This window comes from Zootoca vivipara, chromosome 10 (assembly GCF_963506605.1).
Source record: "Zootoca vivipara chromosome 10, rZooViv1.1, whole genome shotgun sequence".
NCBI classification, from domain to species: Eukaryota; Metazoa; Chordata; class Lepidosauria; order Squamata; family Lacertidae; genus Zootoca; species Zootoca vivipara.
The window spans coordinates 16,241,093-16,253,380 of record NC_083285.1 but is presented as its reverse complement, the minus strand read 5'-3'; the positions used below and the strand labels follow the sequence as shown (position 1 = coordinate 16,253,380).

The 12,288-nt window shown below is 42.1% G+C and overlaps 2 protein-coding genes across 3 annotated transcripts in view; both read right to left on the bottom strand.

Annotated features, from left to right (window-relative positions):
• Positions 1-12,288, bottom strand: part of LOC118091110 (V-type proton ATPase subunit S1-like) — a 118,478-nt gene that overhangs the window by 7,325 nt on the left and 98,865 nt on the right. The window lies entirely within an intron of this gene.
• SLC13A1 (solute carrier family 13 member 1) overlaps positions 1-12,288 on the bottom strand; it is a 45,241-nt gene that overhangs the window by 24,469 nt on the left and 8,484 nt on the right. For both annotated transcript variants that reach the window (XM_035127613.2, XM_035127612.2), the window contains exons 3-6: positions 11,454-11,590; positions 4,570-4,757; positions 4,399-4,456; positions 4,251-4,308 (exon numbers count right to left, since the gene is read on the bottom strand). In XM_035127613.2, the coding sequence (XP_034983504.1) occupies positions 4,251-4,308; positions 4,399-4,456; positions 4,570-4,757; positions 11,454-11,590 (441 nt within the window). The remainder of the gene's footprint in view (positions 1-4,250; positions 4,309-4,398; positions 4,457-4,569; positions 4,758-11,453; positions 11,591-12,288) is intronic.

Sequence of the window (12,288 nt, the reverse complement as noted above, 5' to 3'; positions counted from 1 at the left end):
AAAACTTATTATTATTGTTCCTGGTTGCTGGATCAGGAAGAATAGCAAATAATACATCCTAGAGTTCAAGTTGGCAAGAACAGCTTGGCCTGCAGAAACAGAAGCAGCCTCAGCTGCTCTTTGCCCTCCTCCAAATCCGCGACTTGGTAAGTTTGTGAAAATATGAGAGAGGACAGAAGAAGGGGAAGAGGCAGATGGAAGGAGGCTTGGCTCAGAATGCCTTGGGGATTATTGTACTAGCAGAGTGTGAGAGCTTCTAAACCGTGCCATTTTATAAAATTCTTCTTCATCCGTAAGAACAGTCTCACTGGGCTCCAGCACAGGTAGTGGAAAAAACACTCACAGGAGATGAAAATCTGCATTCAGCATGGAAAAAGTATTCACCATAGAAAGCTTATTCTTCCCTCTCTGAGTGGTGTGGGGCTGTCACCATGAGCATCTGCCATTATGTGCAGGATTTGGCTTGGGTGTAGTGGTGACATGCCAGGGCTGAATCCTACGCATGCCTGTAACTCCTCAAGATGGCCTTATTATGAACCCATGTAGCTGGAAGTCACAGTGAAATGGCTTCCCCACCACCCCATGGACCTCATGAGAACAGGTCCAGCTTGGTTGACCTGTGGGCAGGAGGAGGGGGTAACCTTTTTTTTAAAAAAAGCCTTGAAACATACTTTTTATTAGTGAAGCATTGACATACCTCTGCTGCATCTCAAAGGCTCAGTGATGCATTCAAAAATAATAACTGCATCACTCAAAATAAGACAGCTCAAATACATGCATGGTAATTGGAAGTTCTTGAGGCAAATTTAGCTCATTGTAGCTCAACATCTCTCTTTGGTCTAAGCTTTGGGGTCAGATATTGATATCCAATGCACTCTACCCCATTCTTGTTTGATTTGAATGATCTCACATGCGGACTGAATTACGGAGCATCTCAAAGGGATCAAATCTTTGTTAAAGTCTGTTAAAAAGTCTGTCTGGTGTACAGGTTTTCACACCAGAATACTGGAAAATAGAAAGAGAAGAGAGTCATGTTTGCAGGTGGTGGGACAGGTTTGGATGTAGCAAAATGGCGACAGGCATGTACATTTAAAAGGCAAAATGCATCTGTCTCTTAGGTAGGCACACATGGATGCTGTACTTTTGGTCCCAGGAACCAAATATAACAGAAATAGATCTACCGTGAAATTCCCTGAAACGAGAGGTAATCAGATAAAATAATAATATTTATATTTGAGGAGCTAAGGATATCAAGAAACTAAGAATGACAACTGATATAGAGATGGTAAATGAAAATACTCAAAGCCTTAACGGGATGCCGGCTACTACCTCGTTTCACTGCGATTAACAGTTTCCTCAGAAGGAAATTGAAATACACTATATTCTAAAGTAAACAACTTTCATAAGTAAAGACTGAAGAGACACTAATTCTGCATGTTCAAAAGCCTAAGACCCAGGCCAAAAGAGGGGGATTCAAACTCAGCTATGTAGCTTTCTAAAAAATTCAAGATCTGGGCTGTGTCAACACTCTTCAGAAATAAAAAGTAAGAAAACTCAAATTCTGCATTCTCAAGGCCTGAAATACAAGCAAAAAAGGAATTCTAATTAAGCTATATAGTTTTCTGAAAAACTCAAAGTATGGGCTACGAAAGCTCCATGATCTAATGATTGGCAAAGACTACTGAAGGGCGATCCTAATCACGGGTTTATGTAGTCTGTAGTAAAAGACTTCTTAAAGGGGCAGTTCGTATTATCACTCAACATGGGCGAGGCTGAAGAGCTTTTTTTTTTAAGGTGGAAAATTAAATACAAAGATGCAGGATATAATTCTAGAACAAAAATCAATGCCAATATTAAGGCCAAATATGCCTAATAGTGTAGCACTTGAGAATTATTTCACAGAAAATAACAGCTACTATACGGCATGCTCAAAAAGAAAGGAGAAAAAGAAATAGTCTTCGACCAAGCCCAGTTTGTGAACCTTTAAGAACTTAGTCTATACACTTAAGATTGAGCATGCCATATAGCAGCTGTTATTTTCTGCTATATTTATTTGCCGTGACTGTCTTTTCTGCTACTGTACTTTTGGTACCAGCAGCCTGGAGTGCAGGGAGAAAGAGAGAAGGATAGGGTTACCAGATTCAATAGTGGAAGGACTTCTGTGCCTTTAATTGCCCTGCTCTCTTTTGAGTCTGGAAACCTGAAAGAGAAACCAGCAGACCCTTTGCTTGGAAATTAAACAAAGGGTCTGCTGGTTTCTCTTTAAGGTTTCCAGACTCAAAAGAGAGCAGGGCAATTAAAGGCACAGAAGTCCTGTCCACTATTGAGTCTGGCAACCTTAGAGAAGACCACCATCCCCAGACTTCAACTACTAATGTCCCAGGGCTCATGCACACTTTTGTTTGAGCCACATTTTGATCACGTCGTATGCCAAAAATTCATTTAAGTCCAAGAGGTTTTCTCGGCGTTCCACAGCTGTGCCTTGTGAAAATCCCACCGAACCAGAACTTCTCAGATGTGCAGAGAATTCAGGGAAGGATTTTCCTTCGCTGAGCTTCAATTCAGCAGGTAAGATTTTTGCAAGGCGCAACAACAAGAAAAGCTCTCAGACCAGGGGGAATTAATCAGGGCACAATACAATCAAAATACGGGCCCAGGGAAAATTGTGGATTAGTCCCCAGGCTAAGAACTTCAACCAAACATGGATTTCTGAGAATGAGTTCATATAATCACTTGGGTTTAGTGCATTGCTCCTTCCCTGTCATGTCCGTTTACTGAAACATGTCAGGAAACGACTTTTTCATCCATGATCCACTCATAAAGACTCCAGTTACAGAGGGATGGCTTGGAGCCAGGGGTTAATGGAGCTGATCCGAGTCTCAAGATAACAATTCGCAAGTAATCATTACAAAGCAAAGTCAGAGTTACAAATTGCACCACAATTCTTGTTCTGAGACTTGCCAGCAACTTCACAGTCAGACTAGGACCAGGGGTGAACTGAGTCCAAGGAGGAAGATCTAGGGGAAGGATCATAGCTCAGTGGGAGGGAATTGGTTTGGCGTGCAGAAGGTCACAGATTCTACCCCTAGAAACTCCAGGAAGGGTGGGAGAGCTGCTGCCAGTCAGTGTGGACAATACTGAGTTAGATGGACTAGTGATCTGGCTCAGTTTAAGGCAATATTCCTATAAAACGAGGAAAAACATGGATGCAGAAACCAGTGGAGAATATTGCAGCAGGAACCATTAGTGGGATGGATTAACAGCTGGAGATACAAGGACAGCAGGCAGGGCTCAAGAAACCTGTCAAACCCCAAAAAAACCTATAGTATGACAATGCCTTTCTTAGGACCAACTGAAAAGTCACAAAGTCATGAGCAAGTTCTAACATTTGCTCCTGACTTTTTACCACCCTGTAGATTTTGGATTTCATCAACATGGCTAGCTGCATCCTTTTCTTTAATTTGGAGACTCCAAAAGCCCACTCACAATTTTGTATTATACCATATTGCAGATTACCTGAAAGGCAGGATACTAATAATTTTAATAAAGAAATAATAAATGTGTAGACTTTGGTTTTTTTTTGTCCAACACAACCACCTACGTTTATTTTTTAGTTATTTGGAAAGCCAGCAAAACATTTCTCATAGTAGGAATTAAACTACATAAAAAGGGAAATGTCTAATCAGGATTTTATAAGTAAGGAACGTTTTGCAGCAGTGGAGACTGTAAAAAGGGGCAGCCCTTTATGCTATGTTTTAAAAAGTTTCCACAATCTTCTATGAGACTCTGATTCCCTCTCGCAAGAAATCATTGTTTAAAATCATCTGGACACAGGACATAAAATAATATAAAAACAAAAGAATGAGGATCTCAGCCGGAGTAATTAAAACAAGTTATGCATCTGAGCCAAAAGGGGAAACAATATAATATTTTTGCTGCTCAGTCTGAAATGGATCTCTACAGGGACTCTCCTTCAGCTCATCCTTCTAAAGAGAATGACCTGAAGAGAGAACCAGTTGCTGCAACCCAAAAATTGGAAGGAAGAGTAGCACTCTTTCTTGTTTCCTCTTTCAGCTTTACGGGCTTTTGTATTGGACCTGAAAGAAGTAACCAGAGAGGGTGGTGCCCACATCCCTCTCTCAAAAATCCAAATGTGTCAATGGACCTAGAGAAATTAGTGACCCTGACCTACTAGGCTAATATCAAATCATAATTTCAAAATTAAAATGCCGCAATTTCTTCTGAAGTACCTTTTCCTTCTCAATCTTGCACACAGCGTGAACCGCATGAGCAGACCCGTTGTTGTATCTAGAAAAAAAAGAAACATGCAGTGTTTATAAGTGATCTGCCATGCTTGAGCCAACGGATATAATATACGTGATCAAAAATAAATTTTACCCATTTATCTGCTTTGTTTTATCTTTCCAGCCAACTGCTTCGCATTCATCAATATCTTCTATTTTAAAAGAGAGAGGGGGAGAGGTGAAAAGTTGAATATGAGGGCTTCAGTTTAGCCGGTCTTTCCCCAGGGAAGGTAAAGGTGGAGAACCGCCCAACATCTCTGTGTACCATCGAGTTCCAGCGCGTGATTGGTGGCTCCATTTACACGGGTCATTTCCAGGCCGTCCACTTCAGCTTCAGCGCTGATGATTTGCTGAGCCACTGCCTCTACGATGGGCATCACCATAGCAGCAGCGGAGGTGTTGCTAAGCCACATAGACAGGAAGGCACAGCTGATCATGAAGCCAAGGGTGAGCCTGAAATGGGAAGCACCTCCATGTATTAACTGAGAAGTAATAGTACCACTGTGGCTGGTGTGGTTGATGCCTTTCGAAGATTTATCTGTGTTCTCAGGCTTCCACTGATGCTTAGTCCCTGGTTAATGTTCATTTGCCCCAGATTGCTGCTGTATTATTATTATTTTTGAAGACGTTGTTGCTGTTTAAACGTTTTAACTCTTTTAAAATATCAACAACTCTCTTCTGAGGTGCATTCCCTTGGGATGCTATATGCAAGGCGGTGTAAAAATACATACACAAATAAATTATTCCCAGAAAATAAATCCAGACACAGCACACCTGTGTTACTTATATTAGTCAACAGACTATACTGAGCTGAAAGTTGATTCGGGGCAAACTTCCAAAACAACAAAAGAAAATTTGCAGCATTTTAAAACTTTAAACAATCATTCCACATGCGCACGTACACACACGCACACGCGCACACACACACACACCTGGAAATAGCAACATTCAGTTAGACAAGTACCCAGCTAATAAACATCAGTCTTGGAAGGGGCGTGGGGATGGTCTTCAGGGCCAGCCCAAAAGACTGCAATGTAGAAATTTCACAGTGGTCCAGTGGAAGGCAATTCCATCACCACGGGGCCACCAAAGAGGAGGCTCTCCACCTTAATATTTAGGGGGTGAACATACCAGGAGAGACTCAAGCAGATATTAAAGTGACCTGCTATCTTCACCAATGCTATTTGATCATCTGGATAGATTAGTATCCATTCCTATTTCCCCACCAAGATCGGATCGTGACGCCCGCAACTCCACCTCCGGCGGAGGCGCGGAAGTGGGATTTTTTTTGACACTGCCAGCTTGGTAACCTTGCATACTTCGTTGAAGTTGCTCCCACAGCACAATGTTGGAGATGGTGAAAAATGATTTGGTCAAACTTTAACTTGTGAAAGCACAACCTTGTCTGCGTAAGAAACGACTATGAGGCGCATGCATCACCTACGCCATTTTTGCTTCATACCAAGTGGTCCTAGAATGGATAATTTTTACAAAGATTGCAGAGACCTTTGGAATCTGTGTGGATGGAAAGCATCGCATAAATGTTAATGATTACTTAAGGTAAGGGCAGGCTCCTTGAAAAATGCAAAATGACTTTACAAGTTATTTGGGTGGCACGTCCCACATCCTGGCTGTTGAAATCTCGTCTCCTCTGAACTAAAGCTGCTTTCTCCTGCATTATAGGGGCACCAAATTGTGATCAGGTTATATTTCATTTCTGGATAATTTCTGCCTATTATGCCCTACCTCTTATTAAATGGATGATGGTCATTATTGCAAAAGGCTCTAGATGAGCCCAATTGAACCAGTTTACTTATTTTGAAGGTCAGACTAAATATAGATTATTAATGGTAATTTTGAAGCTCTGAATGCGATGGTCAAAATGTCCTGCAAATAAATTTGAGGCACTTCCAATCCTCCTACAAAAACTTTGGTCTGGAACAGAGCTCTCAGCCTTTTGCCAGTTTAGCAAAATCTTGCCAGAGGCAACATCCTTGCTTCTTCCAGGAATGGGGAGAAGTCCAACCGGTTCACTTCTCCAAATGATGTATTTCTCCAACCAAAAAATTCATACATTTTTTTTGTTTTATTAGCAAAAATAAAATTTAAAAGCCACTTAGAGACCCAAATGACGCGAAAAGCAGGGTTATCTTATTAATAAGTAAAAAAATTATATTATCAGGTGAAATGGCAAAAATGCAGAAATTAGGCAAAATTGCATACAAAAAAGTATGTATGGGGAGCATACAAAAAGCCATACTTTAAATATAATACAAACCCATCATGTAAACTGAACTTAAGATTTGAAAAGTGAGAAACATAAAGGAGATGAAATTAGCAGATCACCTGCCCCTGCTTCTTTCCCTTTTGGGATAAGGTTGTGAAATCCAGTCCCTCCTGGGATTTGTAATTTCTAGAACGAGGCAAAGGCAACTTTGCAAATTCTAGAAGGTATCTGGATATGACCGGATTTCGTAAGCAAGGATAGGGGATGTAAACATCTTGCAAGAAGGCAAATTCTGTACTTCTCCTCCCCCTCTCTTTTGAGGGGGTAAATACACTACTGCTGTGTGTGTGTGTAAACAAAAGAATGAAGGCAAGGATGATTTACAGCAGTGGAATGTGATGCTGAGATGCTGAGTGGAGTCAGGGTGAGTAAGAGGTGGAGAAAGGCATCTGAGAATCACAGTCGAAGAGTTTGCATAAAGAGAGGATCTAGGAGTCTTGTTAGACCACAAACTTGACATGAGTCAACAGTGTGATGCAGCAGCTTAAAAAGCCAATGCAATTCTGGGCTGCATCAATAGGAGTATAGCATCTAGATCAAGGGAAGTAATAGTACCACTGTATTCTGCTCTGGTCAGACCTCACCTGGAGTACTGTGTCCAGTTCTGCGCACCACAGTTCAAGGAGGATACTGACAAGCTGGAACGTGTCCAGAAGAGGGCAACCAAAATGGTCAAAGGCCTGGAAACGATGCCTTATGAGGAACGGCTTAGGGAGCTGGGTATGTTTAGCCTGGAGAAGAGAAGGTTAGGGGGTGATATGATAGCCATGTTCAAATATATACAAGGATGTCATATAGAGGAGGGTGAAAGGTTGTTTTCTGCTGCTCCAGAGAAGCGGACATGGAGCAATGGATTCAAACTACAAGAAAGAAGATCCCACCTAAACATTAGGAAGAACTTCCTGACAGTAAGAGCTGTTCGACAGTGGAATTTGCTGCCAAGGAGTGTGGTGGAGTCTCCTTCTTTGGAGGTCTTTAAGCGGAGGCTTGACAGGCATATGTCAAGAATGCTTTGATGGTGTTTCCTGCTTGGCAGGGGGTTGGACTGGATGGCCCTTGTGGTCTCTTCCAACTCTATGATTCTATTATTCTATGATGGGAGTTGTAGTTCAGCCACACTTGCATGCTCTGCATTCCTGGGCAAAGGTGTTAAATAGAAGCATTATTTATTATTTTGCATGCAGCACTGCCTTGTTCTGTGTTCTTTCCCCTATATACATAATATGGGGGGTTCTCATTGAGAACCATTTCTCATTGCATATGCTGGTTTGGGCTTTTTGAAAGCAGAGTCCTGCTTGTCTCTGCAATTCAGTAGATGATGGTAGTAGGGCATTTGTGGGGAGTTTAGAAGCAGTCTGGCCTCTGTGGGGGAGTGACCCCAGTGATCTTTAGGGACTAGGGCCTTGAACGGGAACCTGGGAACCTCACTGACTATTTGAATGCACCTGTTGGCTACCCAGTGCTGTAATGAAATGGGAGATTCTAATAAACTGATTCTTTTTTTAAAGGTGGGGAGGGGGAGGGACAGAAACTGCCTGCAGAGAAGAAAAAAAGAATTCTTCAAAAGAAGAAGAAGGGGAAATAAAGGAACTGCTTTATTGCAATCTCTTTTTGATAGTAAACAATTTATAACCCAGCATTCAAATGCTCATTATGTACCCAAGAGTGTAAAATTATTCCCGATAGATTTGGGGGTTGAAAACTGATGGATGATCCCTGTTCTAAAGCGGATTCCAAAAGACTATTCCACCTCAGTTTCCCCTCATCTACTCTGCCTACAACCATTTGAAATCCATGCAGATGGCTTCATTTATCACTAGGCAAGGTTTCATTATTGTTAAATTCTGAGCAGAACTGGGCTAAGACATCTACATGATCTGAGACATTCTCCTCAAAATCTCTTGCTATTTCACAAATGGAAAGGAGGCTGCCCTCTTGGATCGCATGCTGTTATGATGTGACCCTGCAGGGGATCTCGGGTTACTTGCTGCTTTAATGACACTGTGACATGAAATGACATAATCAGACTGAACAGACACAACAGCCTTCCTCTGCCTGGGATATTGCTGGGCAATAAAAATCCTTGTGCGCCAGCCAGCATAAACAATGGTCTGGAATTATGAGAGTTGGAGCCCCATAATAGGAAGAGCACCTGGTTTGGGACATCAGCTATAAAGAGTGAAAAACAATCGTCTCAGAGAGTGATAGAAAACACTTTCTTACCTTAACTTGACATATTATCTGTTAAGATAATATTGCTCTATCAGTGCAACTGGGATAACACCCTTTTTTATTAACCCAGCTGAAAGGGAACTTTTGGAGGGTCAAAAATTATCTGTAGGAGAAATTTACATGGAGCCACCAGCCTATTTAACTTCAGCACTGAATATTTTGCATGCCATTAAACATCATGCAGATGTTTAATTAACGGAATTGCTGTTTGACTTGCCTCTTGGTTCAAGTCTGAGGCAACTCTTGAGTACTGTTGCTTATTTTAGGGTTCCAGTACTCTTAACATTTGTGTCATGGGAGAATGTCACCAAGTGAAACTATCTGTACCACCATTCCAGGAAAAGCTTCTTCTGCTGAATTTTTTTGTCTGCCACACAGGTGGCTTTGCAAGTGGTGAAGATAACAAACATTCTCAGTCTTCATTTCCCCTTTTAAACCAAATGGCAACAGTGGCCTGCCTGATGAAGTAGTAATAAGGATAATTATTTTGCTGTTCTTGTTTTTTAAAAAACAAAAACAGTGTTTGCGTATTAAAGTACAATATATTATTACAGGAGGCCAGGTGACCACTGGGTGGCAGGCAGGCATGCTTACAAAATTCTCCCCATCCAAATTTCTTTCTGGGTTTCTGAATCATCTAGTCTAGTTTGCAAGCCACATCAATGCCTAAGGAAGCTGCCATCTTCTATTTTTATTTTCAGGCTCCTTAGAGGCCACTGCAAATGCTTAGCCTGCCACAGTTTTAATTTCTTTCTGTTGGTTCTTTAATCTTCTTAATCCTCACCCCACCCACCGCTTGCGCATATTGCTAAAACAGCAAAAAGGGGTGCTCATCCATTGGATCGCTTGCACAGATCAGTAAGAAAGACGGAAAAGCGATGGGAACAAAGGAAAAGAAAAGAAAGCTTCAGCAAACTATGCCCGTTCCAGAATAAATTTTAGAAAATGCCCATGTTAAATCAGAGGAAAGAATGAGCAAATCCATAAGAGAGCAGGCTGGAACCAAGGTAATCCACTATACATTTGATGGGCACGTTCAATTGCAGAGACAAAATCTGGAGCAACAGTCTACACCCTCCTCACAGCACTGTTGACACCTTTGCTGTGGGCTTAGAAAACACACACTGTGAAATCAGCCTTGATCGGTTTGTGTGCTGGGCTTTCCTCTGCCCTCCCTACATTTTGTGGAACCGGCCAGACCACCAATGAAGAGGTTAGGTAAGATATATTTGTGGATTCCATATTTATGAAAGAGACAGCTTCATCATCTCTTTCCCATCTCCTATCTTAGCTTTCTAGTTACTCCTAATGGCCAGGTTTAGCTCCTTGGCACCTTACGATCATGATGAGATCTTATTAGGCAAAGAAATAATGATACTCCAAGCCAACACTGTGATCAGTCTTGCCGGCAGGGATGTACACACAAGGTTCACTGAGGTTTCCCATTTCACCCATTCTGCTTTCCCTGACTGTGCTAATTTACCATCATCAAGTCAGAAACTGACAACTCCTTGCTTCCCTATCACAGCAGCATCTGACAATTCAGGAACCAGAAAGGCTGCAATGCTGGCAAACTGCTTTTGGTCTTGCTGATTGGAATGACAGGGGCTACCTGACCCCTTACGAACAATAAAAAGGAGCACAACATGATATTTCATTTCTCCTGTCTTCTCGTTTGTAACAGCTGCCAGCAATTGGGGAGGTGGAGGGGGTGGGCAGAGTCTTCCTATCTATCTGCAATAAAACTGCTTAGCACTACGGTACCACAGCTTCGGATGGAATACTAAGGATGAGATAATGTATGAAATAACTCTCAGTTGCTTAATACCAGTCATTAAGAAGTATGAGTCAGAGCTGTTCACAAATTCATCTGCTATTTTGTTCTGAGCCATGTGCCACTATTGCCAATGACAGAAGTGTTTCGTGTAAAATCCGTCTTCTCATCCCAACGATATGTATAATTCAATTTTGGCAAAAGGCTGGCCTTTGCAAATCTCTTTAGCAGCCAAATAGAACAGTAATTATGGCTTGCAAAGGGCAGTGGTGTAGCATGGGTTGCCAGTGACTGGTGCAAGGCAAGTATTGCACCACCTAACCCGTGGTTCCTGTCAGGGCCGGGCAGCAGTGATGGAGGTGGGGAAGGGTCTTCCCAGCAGTGGTGGCCGTTTATTTTATTGTTATTGTTTATTTCATGAAATTTTTACACTGCTTGATCAGTTTAAAAACACACACCTTCAAAGCAGTTTATTTTTCTTTTGAAATTTTGCACACACACACACACAATCAAAATTTTGCACCTGGGGAAACAGCCCCTCTACTCCTCCCACACACACACCATGCCACTGGTCAATAGGTGATACTTTGCACACAAACCCGCCCAACTTGCCCCAAAGTTGCTACTTGAATTGTTGTGCTCCAATCACAATTACATAACACTGAAAATTCCAACAGGTGACGCTTCTATTATTGCCAGGGAGCTGCAGTACTGGGGAGAGTAGCATCTGTGGAATTTCTTCTTATTGTGCAGTTTTATAAAGGACAGGTGAAGAAAAGAGCTGGCAAGTCTACCTGCACAACAGAGCCAAAGAGGTTTTCAGTATATCAGTTTCTTTTGTCAGTATGCTACATACCATGCAGGGTTAACACCCACCAGCATCACCATTTTCAAGGCAATTCTCTTGTGCAAATTCCATTTTTCTATCGACGTTGCCAAACAAATCACTCCCGTTAATAGCAGATGAAAATCTTTGAAATAAGCAGATGCCACCTAAAAGCAAAATTCATTTTGTTTAGCTAAATGTGCGCTATTTAGCAACCATGATTCCATCTCAGGAAAATAATGCACTGTATAATTTGTGGAGGAAAGGGGCTTGCGAAAATCGAAACAAATGAAGCCACTTAGACATATGAAGAGAAACGACAGGGACTTCAATCCTCACGTTCACTCTTGAAAACAGGAGTTGCTGTTATTAGAGGAATAAAATGAAACTAAAATTAAGCATGGGGTGTGTTTCAAGGGGGGGGGGGCATTGACAGCACCGTGCTGAGGGGCACCTGAATTCTAGCACCACCTCTGTGTCCCAGCAGCAAACTCAAAATATGGAGTTCACTCACCTTTCCGTATTCTCCAATTTTGCCCAGTCAATATGTCTACAAATCTGGTGCAACAGTTGGACTGGGATGGGCCTAATGGGAGTTAGTGGAAGGCATGGGAGGTAGGAGTCAGCCTGGTGATGGGCCATAAGAGACTCAGAAGCATAGCTGCCAAGTACCCTGTTTCCCCCGGGAAACCCCTGTTTTTACTTACCTTTTCCCGGTGGTCCCTCGTATCACTTCGTCTCCCATTTTTCTACGTTATTTTCTCCTGCCGGCGGCCATTTTTTCTGATTTGCCCTTCTATGGGCACCAAAAATGGCCGCCGGCGGCTTCAAAAGTCACATCTACGCATGTCCGGAAGTGCATAGA